Genomic DNA, 22,237 nt, shown 5'->3' with positions numbered 1-22,237 from the left:
AGAGATACTCACTGGTTTTAAATCTCATAAACCTTACAATAAACCTTACAAATTATTGGTGATGGGGAGACCTAGATCAAATTTCAAAGATCCGGATTAATAGATTTGGTGAAAAAGATCAGAAGATGATCATCGACTACGCATTCTCTCTGACAATCCATACACGATAGTATGATTATAAAAGGATTTATATTCGAATTCAGATGAAACACAATGTAAACCATTCATCACAACATAGTTATCTCATTCCCATACATAAAATATTTCATTAAAAAAAAAAAAACAAAAAAAGACCCGAAATTTGAACTTCAAATTCTCAAGTGGACACGACGATGCAAAGGTAAAAAAGGAAAAATTCATCGAAAGTAAAGTTCCACCACTACAATGCAGCTCAGGTTGTTAATTCCATGATGGCAGTAACAATGTCACCATTTGCTGCTTTGAGTGCCGTAACTGCTCTTGATCTTGAAACCCCAGCTTGAGTCATCACCAACTCAATGTCCTTGGGTTCTACACCAGTTTCGTCCACATCTTCATCGTCTTGAGCCAAAGTTGATGGCTCGGGGTTTGCTGTCACAGTATTTAGGTTAGGAGCCTTGAACTGCTCCGCGGCCTGAGTTTGAAGTTGTGAGCTCAAGTCCTCAATCTTTGCTTCCCCAAAAATGACATATGTATCGGAAGCGGGGCTCTTAAAGACATCAGGCTTTGAGATGACAAACAGAATCTGAAAGAACAAACATTACTACATTAAGTCTTTAAAATAAATCTCCTAGAAGCTGACACAAAATGCGTTATAGCAATCAAAAGAAGAAACAAAGCAACAAATCAAAACTTACATTCTTGCTCTTCTTGACAGTCACACGGCTGACACCTGGAATTGCTTTCATTCCAAGTTTCAACATCGCCTTGCGACTCTTCTTTTCACTTCTGCTCTGCTTAGACCTACCACTTCCATCTCCTTGTCCTGCCACAATGCCATTTTGACAAGAAATTACACCAATAATAAGCAAAAAAGATTGGCTATACAAGAGATAATGTACAACTTCCAAACCACCGCCCCCAATATATATATATATATAGCAGGAGGGATGAGTCAAAATTATTATCTGAAGGTGTTCTTAACGGCTAAACAAAAGAATTCAGTTAAAAAGTTCTATCAAAACTGTCTCAAAATCTCATCTCTAACTTTTGACACTTACAGTCACACAACCAGATAATAAATAGGCATACCGCTTCTCAAAAGGAACCAGAAACAGAGACAAACTGAGCTAAACTAAGAAGACATAAGCATTGCATAACATATTGAAGAAGAAACACAACCTTTTTCCTATGGCTTTTATGTCAGTGGAGAGATGACATTCACTAAGATCTTCAAGAAAACTACATGCTTAGAAGAGTGGGTGCATTTAGAGGGGAAAAAACATAAAACAGTTTGGCATCACATTTAAATCTTCACAGTGCAATTTACCTTCAACATCGTCATCGTGGTCGTCATCTTCATCATCATCATCATCGTCATCATCTTCGTCCTCGACTATCGGTTCATCATCCTACAACCATTTCACCCAATTTCATGCACCATAAAAGAAAAAGATGAAGCATCTTGAAATATTTATTCACTATCCTCCACAATTAAACATCAACACAAATACAAGGAAGAATACATATTAAGGAAGGGCGTAGCCTGCACACTTTCATTATGAACCTCCAAGGACTTGCCACATTCTTTCTCCCACTAACTTCTCATAAATAGAAAAATCAACTTACAATAGTGAGTTGTTATGATATGTTTGGCAGTTCAGGATTGTTTCCATAGTAGCCGAAACCCAATTAAGTCAACATATTTGGCTCTAACCCAGTCAACAGATGACAGCACAAATTAATCACTTCTAATTAAATGTAACCAGAAAAACAATCTAATGGCTTCAGAGAACTCAAGTAAAATACTCCAGTTAATTAAATTCAAGCAATGAGGTAACAAAGTCGAATGAGTGAGCTTCAAAGTTCAAACAAGAGTAATGCTGTGTGATTATTTGATCTGGTATCAGAATCATCCATAAAAATTGATTAGATATTGAAATAACAATTTGTAATGGATCCAATAGGGAAGAAAACACAAATATGACCAGGTTGGTACAAACTTAGTGACTGCTGCAGAAAATGAAACAACAAAGCACCTTACAAAAAATTTCAGGTCAACTGGCCCATTCAAAGTAGCTCTATCTATGGCCAAAGAAAAGTGTAGCAGTATTTCACTTGAGTATACTGCTCATCCAAAGTGACATAAAGATTAGCTAAAGTACAAATGAATGAATAAAGAAAAGAACCCTTGCCAGTGCCTCTGCTATCTAGCTTAAAATGTTGTAATTTGTAACCATCACGAGCCAAACCAATACAGAAAAAATGACAAAGTTATTTTCTCCAATGCTGTAAAGAAATGTTTCCATTAATCCAAATCTATAACATAACAAAATAGATATGCAAAGTAAACTGGATATGAATCCATCTAAGAAAGACACCATACTAATTCTAAAGGCAGACAACAAAATAGCAATACGTAAAAGCTAAACCCTTCTTGTGGTTATAGCTGACTTCACTTAGCAGGAATGTATTTCACATTCGCTCATCACTGCAAAACTGTATCGAAAAATCAAACAGCAATGCAGCTAAACAGCAAACACACAACGAATAAAATCACTTTTCAACCGTAAAGATCTTTCCAACACATTATCTGTATCTTTTAGCAGAAACTCATAAAGTCCAAGTAATATCAACATTCAAAAATAAAAACAAGAAGAAACTCTGAATGCATAAGACAAATTAAATAAAATATCACATAAAGCATGCCTCAACTCAATTGAAAGAGAACCCCATTAAAAACGACGAGAAAGAAGGAATAAGAGAGAGAGAGAGAGAGAGAGAGAGAGAGAGAGAGATTACATGAACTTTTGCCTGTTCAAGCTGGGCAGCAAGGAGCTCTTCTTGAGTTTGGGCAGTCATGCTGTCACAATTAGGTAACAAAATTTTATAATGTGTAATTCATGTTTGCTAGCGAATTGGCAATCAGCGATTACAGACTTGATCACAATTAGTTTAAACAAAGTTTTGGTGATACATTATTCTTATTCAGATGAGAAAAAAAGGGTTGATCTTCATAATATCAAGCATCTAGAATATAAATAAAATATCAAAAACAAGAGAATAAACAGAACAACATCAACTATAACATTTTAAATTGAAAACCAATCAAATCAAATTTCAGTTCAGGAAAATAAAAGGTTCTGTGTTGCCATTTATCAACAATCAACTTAAGTTTTTAAAAATAAAATTTCCTCAAAAATTAGAAATCTAATCAACCAAACTTTTTTTTGATCTAATCTAGACATTTCGGTTCAGAAAAAAAGTTATAAGATAACCCGATTCAGCACTTAACTACATGATATATATATATATATAGCTGGGCACTTAGCTACAACATGCCAAGCAGCGAGGACATGAATTTTCCAGTACGAAAGTTTCGAAATGATAGAAAATATTCTCAATTTGAACATAAAAAAAAAATAAAATCCAAAAATTATAAGATCAATTAATCATATCAGAGAGAACAATACCTTAATTAGATCCAGAAAACAAATCAAGGAAGATACGAAATCAATTTGCAAAGGGAACGGACAACTTGAGAGGGAGAAACAAAGAACGCGAGAGCGATGGAGAGAGATACGAGAGAGAGAAGAAGGAAGAGTTACCTTGGAGTTGGAGCAGAGGAAGCAGCAGCGTGAAAGGGAAGACTGAAGAGGGTGGACTGTGGAGGCAAAAGCAGCTGCGCGAGGCGAACCAAGTTTTCAGGGTTGAGCGTGTTTTTTAGGGTTTAGGGATTCAGATCTCAATCCTGGACCGTTTAGTCTTGACCGTTCACACAGATCGTGCGGCCAGGAATCCATTTTTTTTTTTTTTTTTTTTTCTTGTCTGTGTATTATAAGCTAAACCAATTTACGACAAAAAGAAAAATCAAATAGGTCATTTACACACTTAATTTAATACTACAATCTATTGTTATTTTATTTTTATTTTTTTAAGTAATAAATATTAGATTTATTTTCGTCAAAACGAATTTGAATTACATTATTTCTAGTTTATTGTGAGACTAAGCCTACATCTCTCTCTTTTAATGTAGATAATATCGTTTGTTAAAAAAAAAAATAATTTTAATGAAAAGCTCTCAGTACTCATATTTTTACATTAAAAAGTTAATTCTGATATTGTTCACTTTACCATTTATTTTGTTTAAAACTCAAAATTTTCAAGTCATTTTCATTAGTTTTCTATAATTAAAAAAAAAAAAAATGGTAAATTACACTTTCCCACCTTAGGTTTGAGATCGATTTCAATTCCTTACAAAGTCTTTAAAATATTTCCCTTTCATACCTCAAATGTTATTTTATTTCAATACAATACATCCGTTACATTTTTCATCTATTGATCCGTTAAGTGATGACGTGGCTACCACATTTGCTGACATAACTGTCATATTTATGACACGTGGCTAAACACTTAGTTAAAATTTTAAAATATTAAAATAATTATTTACAAAAAAAATTTAAAAAAAAAAAACCCAGATCCCCTTCGTCTCCCAGAATCCCCACCCGTGCCCACCCCTTCCCTCATCCCCCATCAACCGCAACCCCTTCCCCCATCCCCAATCCGATATTCGACGACGGTGATGCCGTCATCCTCCTCCACGTCAGCCCCACCTCCGTCCTTTTCGGCTCCGACAGGGGCTGAGTCGACCTCTCCTTCAACACCAACGACGATGTCGATTTCGTCGACAACCACACCTTGCACGATTCCGTCAAGCAGAAGAAACTCAAGAACGACTTGGATGCCTTCACTAGCTCCAAGGTCGCCAATCTCTCCAAGCCCTTAAAGAAGGCGCAGATTCCGTACAAGATCCACATCGTCAAGGACCATGAGAGGCTAGGGCTCAGTGCTGTGATCATGGGGAGCTGAGTGGTCGGCGCCACCAAGCGTGGGACTGATGCTATGCTTGAGAGCGTCAACGATTTGTCCCATTGTTCTTATCCGGTTTCCGGAGGATGACAGTAGCGGCGTTGCTGGGGGTAGGGTGAGGGGTTGCGGGGGAGGTGGGTCGGGGGGAACGGGCTTCTCAGTTTCTGGGTTTCAAATTTTTTTTTTTTTAATATGGTAAATTATTATATTATTTTAAATGTATAAAAAATTATTATTTTTTGGCCACGTGGCAGAAAATTGGCAATCATGTCAGCGCTTAATGGACCAATAGATGGAAAATATAACGGATGTATTATATTGAAATAAAATAGTACGTAAGGTATGAAAGTGAAATTTTTTTTATAACCTGTATGAGATTGCAATAAACCTCAAACCTGAGGTGGTAAAGTGTAATTTATCCAAAAAAATCCATTTACACTGATATATTTTGAATGAATAAACATGTTTTAGAGGATAGAGTGCTTTTTATATTATATGGACTTTGGTTAAGAAAAAATTCGCACTAATTCATAGATGAGGACAATCTAGAATTAACAAATCAACAATCGAATTAACAAATCAACAATCTTCTATGGCAATTCTTGAAACCATATTAGTTAGTTCATCTTCCACTTAGAGCAACTCTAGATTGCTCTTTTGCTCTATAGACCAACTCCATTTGCAATCCAATCCCATGCCAAGGTGATGCCAACCCATTTGGGCAATTGGGTTGAAGGGGAGCCCATGTGAGAGCTCAGGCGCAAGTCCCAAGCCTAAGCGCTTTAAGGAGGGATTGATACAAGGCTGACGTCAGCATGACATCAGCTACATTATAAAAAATTTTGCCTCAGGTGCGTGCAAACCACACATGCGTGGGGGGCGTGTCACCAACAAGATTTCAGGCGGTGGGGCTTGCGTGGCAGCCCACTCAGTAGCCGTTGAATCTGAACCACTTGATTTCCAAATCAACGATCCATGTTTTTCCACTTTACAAAAAAAAAAAAAAAAAAAAGAAATGTTACAGTAGGCCACTTGTCACAATCTAGACAGTTGGCTTACAAATTTTTTGTAATCCAACAGTTCAGATTAATTAGGTTAATAAAAAAAAGTTTTAAAATAATTAAAAATCCGAAAGTTTCAAAATTTTTTCTATAAATACCTTACCATTTTCTCCCACCTTACACCACATTTCAATATTTTCAACGATTTTAAACAAGTAAGGATACTTCACGCAACGAAATTGGTTAAAAATCTTATCGAAACCTATCCACAAAAATTGTACTTTTGGATAATGACACATGGCGTAACGAGATCGGTTAAAATCCTATCCGAAATTTAAAATAAAATTATTTTTTATTATTTTATAAGTAAAAAATACTAATATTTTAGTACAAACTGTCTAGGCTATCCAATTTAGGGGTGTAAATGCAAAAGGCAATTACTGTTCATTAAATGTAGTTACTATTCACTAGAGGGATTCAATTGCTTGTTGACATGGGGAGCCTTTACACACTGGAATTGCTCTTAAAGACCATAAAGAGCAAGATGATGGATTTGGGTATGAGACCGAAATCCATGGAACTGAGGGGGAGATGAGACCGAGGAAAGGCAGGCGATGTAGGGTCAGAAAGTAGAGTCGCGGATGGGAAAGAAGAGGAGAGAAGGCTATGATGGAGGAGAGGGGGAAGAGAGGAAGGAAAAGAAAGGGAGAAGTTGCCACTAGCCCCCAACCATATCTGGAGTGTGAAGACTATGAAGGTAGCATACTAGGATTTTTGGAAGGGGAGAGATAGTGAAAAAAAAAATTGGAGATGCTCTTGTTAAGGGGTTGTTTGATAATATTTCATTTCATATTTTAGTTTTTGTTTTCATTTTTTTTTTAAATAGAAAACTCATACTACTTTCAGTTTTTAAAAAACTAAGAACTGGAACTACTTTATTCAATTTTTCAAAATTTGCTTTCAAATTTTAGTCCTCCTAAGCACTATTCTAAAAAGCCTCACCTAGACGTTAGGCGGCTGACCATCGCCCTAATTAATGTCTAGACGTTTAAAAATTAAGAATTGGCGCATAGACCTGCTGGCGCCCGCCTAAACCGCCTAGCTTGCCTAGACTCGTCTAGGCAACCGCCTAAGTTGCGACTCATTTTGATAGAAAATAGATAACTTTAATTTTGCATTTTATTTTTTTTCAATAAATTATAAGAGACTTGTTGAATACTTAAATGAACACATATTTTATGCTTGTCCTCCATGTTTTCATTATGTTTCAATATTTCATAATAGATATGTCATTCTATTTTATAGTTTAGGATGAAGTTATATATATTCAAGTATAAGCAGACACTTATTTATACGAAATATAATAGATTTACTTAAATCCGTCTAGCCCGCTTAGGAGTCTGCCTAACCGTCTAAGCGCTAGGCTCCAGCCCGCCGTCCGACTACATCCTAGCATTTTTTACAACCTTGCTCGTAAGTTGTTCATTTGTCTCTAAGGTTTGCCTCTAAGGTTGGTCCGATGTCGGAGAGGAAGTAAAGAAAGAGCAATAACTATTGTATGGATTGAGTAAATATTGTCGGGTGCCTTTACCATGAATTTCCCTTCCATTGATGATCAATGTGAACCCTTTCCACTTTCCTTTTCTTTCCAAGTCAATGAACCGTTTTAACTTTTAACCACCAGCCCGAAAACCAAAAGAAAAAAAAGCATAAATTTGACAACTCAATTCGTTAAGAACATTTTCATCATGCACTCGACATCTCGAATTTAGTTCTTCTTTTATCGACATTACTCGCATAAAAAGTAACAAAATGAAAAGAGAAGAAAATTGAATAAGAAAACCCGACAACGAGAGGCCCAAAGTTATTGCACATCCCGGAAAAAATAGTGTCTGCTACTGCTTGTATTGTATTTGTAATTTAATTGCCTAGTGCACTACCCACGAAATCTACGTTACCCATACTAGCTGGCCTAGGCCTTGTGCCTGCCTCCCAATGCAAAATTAAGTTGAATTTCAAAATATCACATCATTAACTTGAGAGATTCTTTTATATTACAAGCGGTGCACCGTACATCATATCTTTTAATACAAGTAGAAAGTGAAGAAAGATACTTTTCAATGTTCATTTACTTATATTATGACATGTAGTTTATTACGATTGTTTTTACTATAACGATATATTTTATATTAAGGGAATGAGAGAATTCGGCTAAACCACACAATTAGCAATCTAAGTTCGTATCGAATTCACCATATTCAAATATAAAACTTCTTAATTACAAATAAAGAGAACTGTCACTAGATCTTAGTTTATTGCGATTTAACCTGAAAAATCTCTCCATTCACTCAGATTTGAAAGTGCAGGCAGCAGAGAGATGCCATCTCAGGGGAAAGAAAAAAAAAAAAAAAAAAAAAAAGCCTATCTTATTGGGACTTTCTCCCTCAAGCTGAAGCAGCATCACAATCCCCCCTCTCCAGCAACAAACCCCACAACAATCAATATTCAAAGAGAATAAAAATGGGAGTGACCCTGTCCCCACCATTACTATTTGTACATGTAAAATTCTTAAGTCCAGGTTCAAGGGCATTTGAATTTCTAAAGTCCAAGTTCAAAGATATCGGCCTCCACTAGTTTCGAGGGAGTGAATGGCATGTATTGTGCAGAAATTGTTGACCCCTTTCCGTGCCTTCCCCTCTTACTAAGCAACATCCTAAATTGCACTTATAATTCTTCAAGTTTACTCAAGTTTGTAATATCATCCTTTTCTTCTACTTTACTCAATTTTGTACCATTCATCCATCCTTGTAGTTTCTTTGTTGTACTATTGTGTTTGTTGTTTCATTATGCTAGCACTATTAGTCCAGGCTGTCTCAAATGAGGTAAAATTTCTTCTAACTTGAATTGTTTAAATGTGAAGATTAAAATTAAATTAAAAAATCAACTTAATTGACAAATTGACCTAAAATGAAAACGAATCAAACAACGGTGAAAATGAAACCAAGGAACAATTATAATAACAAAACTTAAAAAGATGTTGATATTACCGCTCTACAAAAATCATTTTAGACCACTCCCATATTTTTGTGATAGTATGTGCAGAATAATTTTTTTAAAGTGCCAATACATTACTCAAAAGCGAAAATTTTAAGTGAACTACGTAGATTATTAGTGCAATTTGGCACTAAGTTAAAGCCATTACATTAGTAATGAGTTTTGGTTTACCCTCCAAGACATGTCAACATGAAGATGCGTTCAACACAAGCTGAAAGTGAGCATCAAATTTTCACGTTTATCACATAACAAAAAAACAACGAGGACCAAGCATTATCTCACTGAGTGGAGTCGATTCTATCTCATTGAACAAGGCCGGCTTTATCGTGCCGAGTGAGGTACAAAGAATTGATCACTTAACACAGCCAAGGACTAATTGGAAAAACAAGTTAGGCCAATGATTTATTTTACTCCATTATAAGCAAAACAGCACGATGACGAGCAAATGAGGTTTGTTTACAAATGTACCATCTAAACAAATTGATACATACCAAAATTAGCAAAGATTGTTTGTTTTCTCCTTGCATTCCCCAAATCTGTCCACGCAAATTGAATCCCTTTCAAAACTTGGTGACAACGAAAAAAACCCATATCGAACACTTAATCCTTTTGCCTTTTCATCTCATTGCGTTCCAGATTCAAACCTCTCCTCGAAAATCCTAAAAAATCCATATTAAAGTTGCCGATTTTCACTTGAAAAAGTCTTTTAAAATAAATCTTTAAGCAATTCTCATCAAACACCATGCTTGTAATCATAAAACAAAAAGAGAGAAAATTTATATATTTAAAAGTGAAAAGAAAATTGAATGATTGATCATCATGCTCATCAAACGATCAACAGCATAATAATAACAACAAACAATCAAAGGCATAGAGCCGTACATCGAAGATCATGACCGTCCACCCCACCGCCCAAATCCCCATCCACATCCAACGGTGGGAAATTAAGATCGAAGGGCAGCGGGGCCTTGCGAAACGACGACGACGCAACGAAATCCTCGTCGTCCTCAACCACTGATGACGATGAGTCGCAGTCGCTGTGGCAGTCCTCCGGAACCATAGGCGGGGTCCTCGGCTGTCGTTTAGGCCGTGACAACTCGGCAGCCATCGTCGTAAATTGAGGCGGCGGCCGGGGGCCACTGAACGACTCCACGGTGGAGCTCAGGCTGCTGGATGCGGGTCTCTGAGGATGTACAACCGGATTGTCCTGAAACCCGTAACCCGACCCGAAAAGCTTTGCCTCGATAGCTGGGTCGGTAGGGTTGTTGTAAAAGGGCGGGTAAGCACAGGAGATCGGGAAGTTGGTCTTGGCCTTGGGGCCACGGAGGATCTGAGCGGCGGCATCATAAGCTCGGGCGGCGTCTTCAGCCGAGTCGAAGGTGCCGAGCCAGACCCGGGTCTTCTTCCACGGGTCCCGGATCTCGGCAGCAAACCGACCCCACGGTCTTCTCCGCACCCCTCGGTACCGGACCTCTTTTCCAATACTGGGTCTGTATCCGGTGGGTTCGGCCGGCGGCGCTGCGGCTCTCGTGGCTGCTCCTCTGCCCCTCCTCATGGCCAAGAATCGGGCTTTTTAGAGTCTGATGGTCATAGAAACAATTGGGTGTCGGAGGGATATTGATTGGGGATATTGAAATTTGGGTTTTAGGGAGGAGAGAGAGAGAGGATATGGGGGTAGGTTTTCTTTGAGGGATGGGTGGGAGAAGTACTGGAGGGCACCAGCACCACCTTCTCTTCTACACAAAAAATATGTTAAATAATAATGATATTTGTGATTTTTTTTTTTTTTGGGTTATTTAATAGCCTTCTTTGGACAATCACCAATAAAAAAATGAGCAGATTGTTTGCCCTTCAATTCACATCTCTTTCTATTTTGTGTGGTCACGATTAAGTTACGTTATATTTTATATTAATTTTTTTATATAGATAATAAGACAAAAATCAATAAGTATATAAAATATTAACATATTTTAATCATAACCGCACAAATTAAAAAAAAAAAAAAATAAGAGCACCGAGCAGAGGGGCAGACAATCTGCCACCATAAAAAAAAAAAAGCCAGCTTCAAAACTGTATTGAGTGATAGCCCTCATTGACGATAGTGCCCTTCATTTAAATACCACTCATAACAATTACAACAATACTTGGCTACTCTTAATCAAAATTCTTTGTGTTCGAATTATAGAGTTTTATGTTCATGATCATAACTTTTCATATTATGAATCACTTTGTAAAGATTATTTGTGCAAAAAATAAATTAAAAATAAGGTCATTTGGCTAATTTATTGTAGCAAATACATAAACAGTACACAATAACTAAACAACCTTAGTTTTTAATTGTTTTTTTGCAGAGACGATTTTTATAGAGTGATTTATAATATGAACCGTTCTGATCATAAACACAAAGATCTATAAATCGATAAAGAACTATTTTAAATAGAAACTCTTACTCATCATTTGAGTAGCCAAATATTATTATCGACAAACTTACCCAATGCTTATCAATGATGATTATTTTGGTTTAGCATTTTTGTATTAGCTTATGATGGTTAGCATGCGTAGATATCTTTTGTAGGTCATGGACGATGAATTTCCACTATATTTACTCAATTCGGTGATAAGTTTGTTGTTTGAATTGGGAAGATATTGTATTTACAAAATATGTTGTCACTTCAAACCTAGAGATTAGGAAAGTATATTTTTATTTAGGTGTGTGTTATCCACACCCTCGTTTTTACTTCTCACACACACTTTGTTGATTTCTATCATTTCATCTTCTTCAATTCATCCGATTCGACAGAGAAAAATTAGAAGGGTGTGTAAGTAAAAAAATATGTGTGGATATCACACCCCTTTATTTATATTGAGACCAACTCAATGGTTGGGTTAAAATTCAAAATTTAAGTTTTAAACTCGTCCAAAAATTCTCTAATCATTGGGCTAAAAAAAAGATTTTGGGTTAAAACTTTTTTCTAGGCCAATTCAGCTTAAAAATGAGCTAAGGTTAGTGGTTGCGACCCAGCGTTGAGACCCAGTTGCTAATGCTATCGACCACTTGTAGAAAGACTAACGATTATTTTTTTTTTAACGGTCGACATGGTCGGATCGTAGGTTCAACCAACGGTCCAAATTCAGTTTAAAAAAAATCAAATTTATAAATACATTAAATCAAACGATTGAGATCGAATATGATCAAATCTAAAAAATAAAAAAATAAAAATCTAACAACACAAATTAAATCCAATGGCTAATATTATTGAAATCAAAATTCACTCAAAAACTCTATAAGTACTTATGTATTTGTCCAAATGTTCACATAAAAAAAAAAAAATCTAATTATGCACCTCAAACTTTCTATGTTTGGAAAAAAAAAAAAAAAAAAAACTCTTATAAGAATGCATAATTACATTTTTGAAGTGTCATAATTCCCATTATTTAAAAAAAAAATTGTATTAATGAGGAGCTGAAAACGAAACTATCATGTTCAGAGCTATAATATAGATGATCTCGACAAAATGATTTGGAGGGAATATGTATCTGATGTCGATGGAGTATGCAAATGACATGGGTGGAATATGAACGTAATAATGACAAAAGATGAAGATAGCATCGACATAACATGTATCGCACTGTCCACAGCTGGTGCAAAATATGATTATTCAATTGAGCACTGGATTATACAACTTTCATTTCATCACAGTTGCAACTAATAAGGTTTGAAGTTCACCATACTTTAAATTGAGCAACTGAAAAATAGAAGCAAAAGAAGGCAGCGTTTAAAGCTCCAATAACTTCTTGAAGCTTTTAAACTAACCTTCGCGCAAACGCACAGATGCAGGGTGCAGTATTATAGGTTTGCTGAGAAAAGTAGTTTAAGTTGTCAAGTATTAGCTCACAAGAAATGCTAAGTGGACTTTCTCAAAAGGAATTCTTCGTGGACTCTCAACCACCAAAGTTTAACATTAATTTTAGTTTTAACTTTATAAAACATTATGCCAAAAACATGAGGTGATAGATAATCCATAAAAAAAAAAAAATTACTTTTTCTTTTGGGTCAAGGAAGATTTTATTAACACCAAAGATACAGATCACAAACAAAAGGACCACAAATAGAGAAACATAAACAAGCAAAAAAAGGGGTCAACCAGACAATCCAACAAAAGTTCAGCCAAACAGCTAAGGCCCAACGACGTAAAAACACAAAATCGAGAAGTCCACTACACTCATCTTCATCGGAATAGTACATCTTGATCTGCACCAATCCACCCTATCACCAAGCATCGCCTCACCAAACTCATCATCTAAACCCGAACAGCTTCTCCGAGTAGGAAAGAGAAGTGGTAATGGGATGCCAGAAAGATAAGAAGAGAAGGACATATCAAGACGTAGAGGAGGGGGAACACAACAAAAAAGGGGAAAACTCTTACAGAAAGAAGGGAAAAACTCTCACGGTAGAGAGAAGTTAAAAAAAAAAAGGGAGTTTTACCGATACACTCCTAGTACTGTTCATTTTTAACAAAAATGACATTTTTCCTCTAAAAAGTCACTCATGGTACTATTCACTTACAACACCTTTTTGTCATTTTAATTAAAACTCAAAGTTTTCAAGCTATTTTCATTAGTTTTTCTTAAAAAAAATTCACTTTTGAGAGAATCTCCTTAGAATTTCCTTTTCATTCTCATCAATTAATCCATTGAGTGAAGACTACTTGATCCTTCTCTTTGCGTGAGATAACTTCTCTATGTGTGAGAGACTTTCTCACCTGTGTGTGAGTGCTCCCAATTCCATCCACTTGCTCTGCCGCCGGCCTTAGCAGAGGCCAGGGGTTGGTGGCCTCCCTTTTTCTTTTTCTTCTTTTGTCTCTTTTCCCTTCTTTGTGAGCTTGGCTTTCTCCATGTTTTTTTCTGACCGTCTTTTTTGGTAATCCCCCTTGCGACCTCTTATCTAACCTTTCATCAGTCTCGCTCCTACAGTCCCACTTCCAACCTTCCCTTTTCCTCTTCTCCATCAAGTTTTTCCACTTCCATGACTCTAATCCCGCCATTTTCTGACTTTTCCATTTGCTTCAGTCCTACATCATTCTCACACATGTCTGATTCTACAACCATCTCTTCCACCCGCGTTTTGCGGTTTTCTAGGCAGGTGTGCAGAGCTTCAGCTTATATGGTGTCCACACCACCACCTTCCAATTGTATGCCGTTTTCGGCTTTGTTGCTAGGGGAAAGTTCTTTCCTTCTGGCTTCTTTCTTTGGTGGTTGTGGTTTCGATTTGTGTGGCGTTTGGTGGAGGACAATGGAGCCTTCTTCTTTGGGGATGTGTTTGGTGAACTCTCTGGTCTGGGATGCTGGATCGGCGGTGGAGGAAGCTAGTCTTGTAAGGTTTTTTGTTTTGGGCCCTTCTCTCGGGTTGGGCTTTTGTTTAGTATTGGGGGTTCACTTTTTGTTTTGTGTTTATTGTGTATTTGGGCCCTTTTGTCTGTAATTCTCTTTCTTGGTAATGAAAGTTACCTTTGTCCAAAAAAAAAAAAAAAAAAAAGTAACAGAGATATAAACTGATAACACTCATTTTGGTTACTATGTAGAAGGCTTAGCTTAATAGGCTAATAGCTTGCACAAAAGAGAACAAGTACAAATTAGATAATTTGGAAAAAGGAAAATTAATGAAAAGGATTTGAAAACATTGAGTTTTAATCAAAATGACAAAAAGGTGTTGTAAGTGAATAGTACTATGAGTGACTTTTTAGAGTAAAAATATCATTTTCGTTAAAAATGAACAGTACCAAAAGTGTTTCGTTAAAACCCCCCCATTTAAAATAGGCTTTGTTTTATTGGTAGCTTTGTATTAAGGCTCCTAAACCCAATTTCTCCCTTCTTTTTTTTTTTTTTTTTTTTTTTTTTAACTTCTCTCCTTCGTTAGAGGTCTACTCTCCTTTAGTGTGAGAGTTTCTTATCACCTGTGTGTAGCAGTTTCCAAATCAACCATCCCTTCTCTTCACCAGCCCTAGCTTAGGCCAGGGTTGGTGGCTATCGGTTTCCCCTGTTTTCTTTTCCTCTTATGGTCAGTTTTCCTGCGTATTTTCCACTGATCGTCTCCGATCTTTCCCTTCTCTCATCTTCCACCTCCATGGTTTTCTTACTTCCTCTTCCTGCCCTTCGAATTTGGCTCTGGCTTTCTTCCACCCCATATATTTTCGGATCTGTAATCACAATCTATCAACGCGTTGCGACGCGATTCCTTCGAGAAGTGCGTAGAGTTTCGACTTGGGTGTTTAGGGTTTGTTGTTTGGTTTTTCTATTTTTGGGCTCAAAACCTTTGTTTGGGCTTTGTTTTGGGGGTCCATATCTTATTTTGTGTTTCTCTTGTAATTGAACCTCTTTCTTTGTAACATTGGTGTGTTGTTAGTAATGTTATTACCTTTCTTCCCAAAAAAAAAAAAAAAAAAAAAAAAATTCCCCAAGTTCTCTAATTTTATATTGTATTTTATTGTGTTGAATTTAATTGTTTCAAGGTTCTGGGTTCTCTGGCTGAGATGAAATTGGCCCTTATGTGGTCAAAATTAATAGCTTTTTCGGTTGTTTCTTTTTCGTTGGTTTCCTTGGTTCTTCCTCTCTCGGTTTCTCAACCTCTCTCTTGCCCCCACAAACCGACCCGGACTCTATTGCTCTGCCCCTTCCTTTATCATTCTTGTTCCCCCAAATGTTCTTTTCAAATTTCGTATATTATGAAATTCTTTTCAAAAATGCCTTTTTCAGCTTTTCCATTGCATTCAAATCTAATTAGCATGTCATATTTAGTACTATAGTTAAGTATTAATTCCCTTAATTATAACTGAACGTTAGTGCTACTGTTTAGTGTTTTTCTTTTTTTAATTTTCAGTGCCAATTTACTACGAGTTTAATATCAAATTATTTAAAAGGATAAATTACACAAAATTAACTAAACTTTAAGTTTAACGACACTTTCATACCTCATCTTACGAATTTGTGCCAATGTCAGACCTTCGTCAGTTTTTCTGTTAATTTCTCTGTTAAGTGCTGACGTAGCTAGAGACGGGTCCACTTACTAATCCAAATGGATTAAAAAAAAATAAAATATATTTTTAATAATTAAATATTAAAAAATTAAAAATTAAAAAAAAAAATTAATATAAAATTGTAGGACCTCTCTCTCTTCTCTCTCTCGCCTCTCTTCTCCCTCTATGTGCACCTACATCCCCCAAACCCAGAAACTTTCCCACCCGTCCCTCCCCCCTAACCTTCCTCCACCACCCTCTCTCTCTCCTCTCTCTTTCTCTCGCCTCTTTCTCTTCTCTCTCTTTGGGCACCTGCATCCCCAAAATCCCAAAATCCCAAAACCCAGAAACCCTTCCCACCCGTCTTCCCCACCCCCTTCTCCCCACCTGAGCCCACTCCCAAATCGAACACACCCCTCCTCCCCACCTGTCGATCCTCCGTGTCGAGCCCCACCAAATCAGGCCCTGCATTCTCGTCGCCTCGCCGCTCTTGTCCCAGGCACCCGCTGCCAAAAAAAAAAAAAAAAACTGGATTTTTTTGGTCCAAATTTTTTTTAAATAAAAAGGTGAAGAATGGACGAAGGAAGAAGATGAAGAATGGATGAAGGTGAAGGTGAAGGTGAAGGTGAGAGAGATAGAGAAGAAAGAGAGAGATGGAACGCATGGGAGAAAGGGAAGAAAGGGAGAGATGGGTTCGGATCAGGAAGAAAAAGGAGAGAAAGGAAGAGAATTATTGGGGGTGGTCCCACATGTATTAAAATAAAAATATTAAAATAATTTATTTTTAATTTATTAATAATTTTATTCACTTGATTAGGAAGTGGGTCCTGTCTCAAGCTACGTCAGTATTTAACAGAAAAACTAACAGAGGTCTGATATTGTCACAAATTCGTATGATGAGGTATGACATTGTCACTTTTAAAAGATGAGGTATGAAAGTGTTGTTCGACCAATAGTTAAGGTAGTTTTGTGTAATTTACTCTATTTAAAATTACCAAATGACCCTTATTCTTTTGACTTTTCTAATGTGTTCAAGCATAAATATACTTTGTTAGTTAGAACTACGGTTCAATAATAATTATCTTTATTTATAAGTTAAAAATGTCATAAGTTCGAGTTCACTGCTCCTACATCATTTAATTAAGGGATGTGTTATCCACACACCCCAAATTACTCCTCACACACCCCTTATTAATTTATGTTCGTTGATATTCTTCGTTTCATCCGATCCGACGACCGAAAATTAGGAGGGTGTGTGAGAAGTAAAATGGAGTGTGTGGATATCACACCCCTTTATTAACTGCTTTGTGAATACAAAAGTACATTTCTTTTTTGGGTAAAGTACAAAAAACTATCTAAACTATTGGTGTCACGACACTTTCATACTTTATCTTTTAAAATTGACAATGTCATACCTCATCTTTAGAATTTGGTCCAATGTTATACCTTATGTTACTTGGCCGTTTACTTTTCAGTTAAATGCTGACGTTGCTTGATTCGGGACCCACTTTCTATTAAAAAAATTATTAAAAACTAAAAAAAAATTATTTAATATTTTTTAAATATTAAAATAATAATAAAAAGTTAAAAAAAAAACCCTCATTTCTCCCTCCCTACCCCCTCCTCCCCTTCCTCTCTCTTCTCCCCCATCTTCATCTTCTTCCCCCATTTGCAAACCCCAAAAAAAAAAAAAAAAAAAAAGAAAATTTCCAATTTGTCTTCCCGCACACCCACACTCAGTTTCCCCCTCCCCACCCCCTCTTCTCCCTCTTGCAACCCAAAAAAAAAAAAAAAAAAAAAAAAAACCCAAATCTCGTCGGCAGGAAGATGGGTGCGCAGAGAAGGTGGAGGATGGGTGCGGAAAAGAATATGGAGAATGGATGAGAGTGGTGGATTTGGGGTTTGATGGGTATTCAAAAAAAAAAAAAAAAAAAAAAACTTTTCTTCCTCCTTCTCCTTTTTTTCCTCTTCTTCTTCTTCCTCCTTCTCCTTCTTCTTCTTCCGCAAGAGGGGTTTTGATGGGTTTTCAAAAGATGAGGTATGAAAGTGTCATGATACCAATAGTTAAGGTAATTTTTTGTACTTTACCCTTCTTTTTTTCTTGGTTGTTATTTTATCATATGATTTTCTTTATTTGTTGGTGAGTTATATTCACTGCTTTGTGTTGGGAATTTGGTTTGGGTGAATGAGGAGAGGGGTTGAAAACTTGAAGGCCAACGAATAATGGGTGTAGGCAAGGAGGCAATGATTAAAAGGGTGGAATAGTAATTTGCGGTAACTTTATTTATTTTGTTTTAATTTTTTTGGTACAAAGAAGTCATCTTTCAAATTCAGATCTCACATTTCTCTTCATGGTGTACCAGAAACATTTTCTTTGGATTTTAACTTGCGTATACCTCAATTATACAAAACATATTATGTGTATGTAATACATTTTTCCTAATACAAAAATACATTTTGGTATAAGGCATTTGTCAGCGTTGCAAATCGAAAAAAATAAATAAATAAGTGTTCAATCTTTGATATAATATGATGAGTTTAGAGTTCAACATTTAAGGTTTGGATATTAATGATTGTACATTTGTTATAATATTGTGAATTCGAGAATCATTCAATCTCATTCTCGTTAATGGTAATGGAACCTTTACGTTTGATTTGTTGTGGATTCTGACTACTTAATGATTGCCACGACTTTGTTTTCAATGTCAAAAAGGCTCATTTCTTGGCTGTAATCGTTAAATGACAAATTCAGATCATGCATACCCAAAATGCAATATATTCTTAGTTATTCAGCCACATATTGACATACCCACATTCAATTAAGACTCCCAAAGAACGTAATTAGGTCCTAGATTTTCAGCATGCTCCCCACATAAGTTGTGTCGATTAACACGACTTTTTATTGCTTAACCCAAAAACCACTAACTTTTCGTGTCGTGCCTAATTTTTTCATGTCTAATTGCAACCCTCGCCCACTAAATTGGCAGGTGTTTTCTTTTCATATAGAACCAAAAATTGGGTTTGGAAGCCTAAAAGCATCATAGTTGTCACTTTGTACTATGGTCTAGTAGTATTCTTCTTTATTTGTAAATGTGAGGTCTTAGGTTCTATTCTCGTTAAAAGAGAATTTGAACCACATTATTGCTAGCACGATGTAAACACCTCCTAGGTTCCATTCTCGTTAAAAGTGAATTTGAACCACATTATTGCTAGCACATTGTAACCCCTCCTTTTATTTAGTATAGATAATATCGTTTGTTTAAAAAAAAAAAAAAAAAAAAAAACATCATAGACATGCTTCAATCCCACAAGAATTGCCGGAATCCTAATTGGGATCGATCACATTTAATTGCAGAAGAGAGAGGACAACGTTTTGGGTTTGCAAGATCAACCCAGGTTTGCCTGATCTTGAACAACAACCGAGCCCATTGAGCCCAATCTACAAAAGCTTAATGAAAATATTACGAGAAAATGCACAAATAGATCTCTGTCATATTCATTTCTCGATAAATATGTTGCACCTGAGTAACTTAAAACTTATGCATAACAATCTAATTTTTTTTTATTATTCTACATAAGTAATAAGACTATTATGTCATATATTTTAATTTTGAACAGAAGCTTTGTAGCCTACCATAAGATAATTGACATTGACAAAAACAAAAGGCAATGGAAATGCAGATTGGAGACGTAATACATCGAGAAATATGTCAAATCAAACACAACTAATCGAAATTACTATATTCATTAAATAATGATGATAACAATAAATAAATAAATGCAAATACAAATGTAATAAAATGGGTGCCTACTGCTCTATAATCCATATAAATGTAGCACTAAAATATAAGATAAGTCCCAACTAACATCAGACTCCTATCAGAATAATTACTCATCAAACTAAAACAACCCTCATCTTAATTTCTTCCTTCAGTAACCTGTCGGAAACTCGCACGTCCCATACTCTGTCAACAAAACAAAACAAAACAAATTTAGTATGCTTAGTATAGAGCCATTTTAACGTGGAATTGCGTGTTAGATTATTACTCGTAAAACAAAATCCATCACCGTTTTGAGTAACAATTGATCAATTTTAGTACAGGCCATTAATTTGGTATGCTAAGAAAAGTAAAATAATATAAAATTAAATTAATTAAATCATGAAATTTAGAGATGAAATAATAAAGGAGAGTGTTCCGTACTTGGAGGTTGAGCAACAACGTAGGCAGCTCCGCCGAAATTGCACGTGCCAGTCCCGCGCGCTCTCTTCTGATAAAAACTGTTGAACGCATACGAAGCGTGCGCCTCAAGCGTGTTAGGAGTGAAACACGTGGACCCCTCCTGAATCGGACGACAGTCAGCTCCTCCCTCCCCGCAAGCATAATCCAGTGCGGCCTGAAGCTTCTCCTCCCCTGCCTTCGCATTCGCCACGCACCACGTGCTCCCGGCGGAAGGCGACGCAGTCGGGACCAGAACCTTACTCTCATTGGCCGGAGATGACTGGTCCCCACTCAGGCCGGCCGCCGTAAACGTTATGCCGTAAACCTTCGTCTCGTCCGGATAAAACAGTCCGTAGTTCCTCTCCGATGTGGGCCCGGGCTTCTGATCCTCGTTAAACAGGGCGAATAGATAGACGTTGAGTGGGTCCTTTGGCTTCAAGGGGGTCCCACCTCCCGTCAAAACTCTCCTCACCAAGTTTCCGTTATACGCCGCCGCATTGGCTTGCCCTGAGCCAATCTCGTTCTCGTCACCTTTGGAGGGCCATCCGGTCTCAGTCACCACCACCTTTACGTCGCCGTGTCCCACAGCCGACATGGCGGCGAAAACGGCGTCGATTTGGGCCTCTAGCAAACTGTAGTATTTCAGGCCGTTACCCGAGTCTGGATTTCCCGGGTTGGTCCGGAACAGAGCGTAGTCGAGAGAAATCTTGTCGGAGGTGGACTCGTACGCGAAAAACGGGTAGGCGTTTATCATCAAATACGACGACGTCTTGGTTAAAAATTCCAAAAGGGGTTTGATGACGGGTTCGATTAAGTCGGGTTTGAAGGCTCCGGCTGAAGGCGGGTACGACGAATTGAGGGCGCTGAGGGCAATTGGGGAAGAGAGTTTGATGGAGCTGAGGTTGTACTTGACGAGGGAAGACTGGATGTTTTTAATGGCGGGGACGAGGAATTGGGTGGTGTTGTTTGGGTCGACAAAGACCTCATTGCCGACGGCGATGGCTTCGATTTGGGTTTTGGGGTGGTAGTGGGAGATGTTGGATTGGACCCATTTGTCGGCGAACGAGGGGTCGCTTGCGGCGGAAGAGAGGAGATCGTTGGGGAGGGCGACGACGACGCTAATGCCGGAGTTAGCGAGGGCCGTGAGGACGGTGGCGTCGGTGTCGTAGAGCTTCACCTTGTTGATGCCTTGGGATTTGAGGAGTGCCACCACTTTTTCGGGCGGCGGTAAGTTGTCGGCTATCCGGCCGTAGTTTATTCCAACAGTACCTGTTTCTGCAAATAAAAAACAAAAACAAACCGATTAAACTTAGTGAGTTTCATTTTACATCAAGGTAATTAATTAGCAGAAAATGTACAAAAATTGTACTATGACATGCAAAAGACTAATGAACAGTTGAACGTAGGATCAAAAAATTAATAAACAAGCATATATAACATACAAGGATTTTGATATATATACTATAAAGCGGTGCATGCTAGAAAATCTCAACAAACGTATATGCATATATGAAAAATATTACGTACCAGCGGAAGCTGCAAAGGCGAAGATTGGGAGGAGGAGAGAGAGGAAGAGAGGGAATGGGAAGGTGGCCATGCCGATGCTCTGGTTTCTGAGAGAAGCAGAGCACGAAATGATTAGGGTTGATGGGAGTTTTTGTTAAGGAGTATTTTAGGGTTTATTTATAGACTGAAATATTACAAGGTGGTGGAGTGGAGATATTGAGATTGAGGGAGGGAGGGAGGGAGTGGGGTTAGTGGGAAAAGAGAGGGAAGGAGGTGGGATTCAGTTTGTAGGACCCACGTGAGAGAGAGACATCTGCCAATGGCAGAAAAATGGCTATTTCCGCTCCCACATTTCGCAACGGGCGGAAGCACATATCAACACGACCGTTGTTTGTTGCATGCTGTTGGTGTTGGGTGTTTGGTTTTTTGAATAAAT

At 37.3% G+C, this 22,237-nt stretch overlaps 3 protein-coding genes across 3 annotated transcripts; all 3 read right to left on the bottom strand.

Annotated features, from left to right (window-relative positions):
- Window positions 1-172: 172 nt before the first annotated feature.
- Window positions 173-3,916, bottom strand: LOC137715588 (nascent polypeptide-associated complex subunit alpha-like protein). Its single transcript, XM_068454930.2, has 5 exons — window positions 3,747-3,916; window positions 2,941-3,001; window positions 1,469-1,550; window positions 837-964; window positions 173-724 (listed from the first exon to the last, which is right to left on the bottom strand). The coding sequence occupies exons 2-5, from the start codon at window positions 2,998-3,000 to the stop codon at window positions 392-394; spliced, it is 603 nt and encodes a 200-aa protein (XP_068311031.2). The 5' UTR covers window position 3,001; window positions 3,747-3,916; the 3' UTR covers window positions 173-391.
- Window positions 3,917-9,808: 5,892 nt separating this feature from the next.
- Window positions 9,809-10,814, bottom strand: ERF3 (ethylene responsive element binding factor 3). The gene has a single exon (XM_068455039.2). It carries the CDS (start codon window positions 10,615-10,617, stop codon window positions 9,925-9,927), a length of 693 nt encoding a protein of 230 aa, XP_068311140.2. The 5' UTR covers window positions 10,618-10,814; the 3' UTR covers window positions 9,809-9,924.
- Window positions 10,815-19,801: 8,987 nt separating this feature from the next.
- Window positions 19,802-22,020, bottom strand: LOC137715507 (glucan endo-1,3-beta-glucosidase 14). The gene is made up of 3 exons (XM_068454856.2): window positions 21,823-22,020; window positions 20,278-21,570; window positions 19,802-20,040 (listed from the first exon to the last, which is right to left on the bottom strand). The coding sequence occupies exons 1-3, from the start codon at window positions 21,890-21,892 to the stop codon at window positions 20,006-20,008; spliced, it is 1,398 nt and encodes a 465-aa protein (XP_068310957.1). The 5' UTR covers window positions 21,893-22,020; the 3' UTR covers window positions 19,802-20,005.
- Between the last annotated feature and the right edge of the window lie 217 nt (window positions 22,021-22,237).

The sequence above is a fragment of the Pyrus communis genome, chromosome 3 (genome assembly GCF_041283825.1).
Source record: "Pyrus communis isolate YQ-2024b chromosome 3, ASM4128382v1, whole genome shotgun sequence".
Classification (NCBI taxonomy): domain Eukaryota; kingdom Viridiplantae; phylum Streptophyta; class Magnoliopsida; order Rosales; family Rosaceae; genus Pyrus; species Pyrus communis.
Note: the sequence above shows the minus strand (reverse complement) of the source record. Positions and strands in the feature narration are given on the sequence as shown.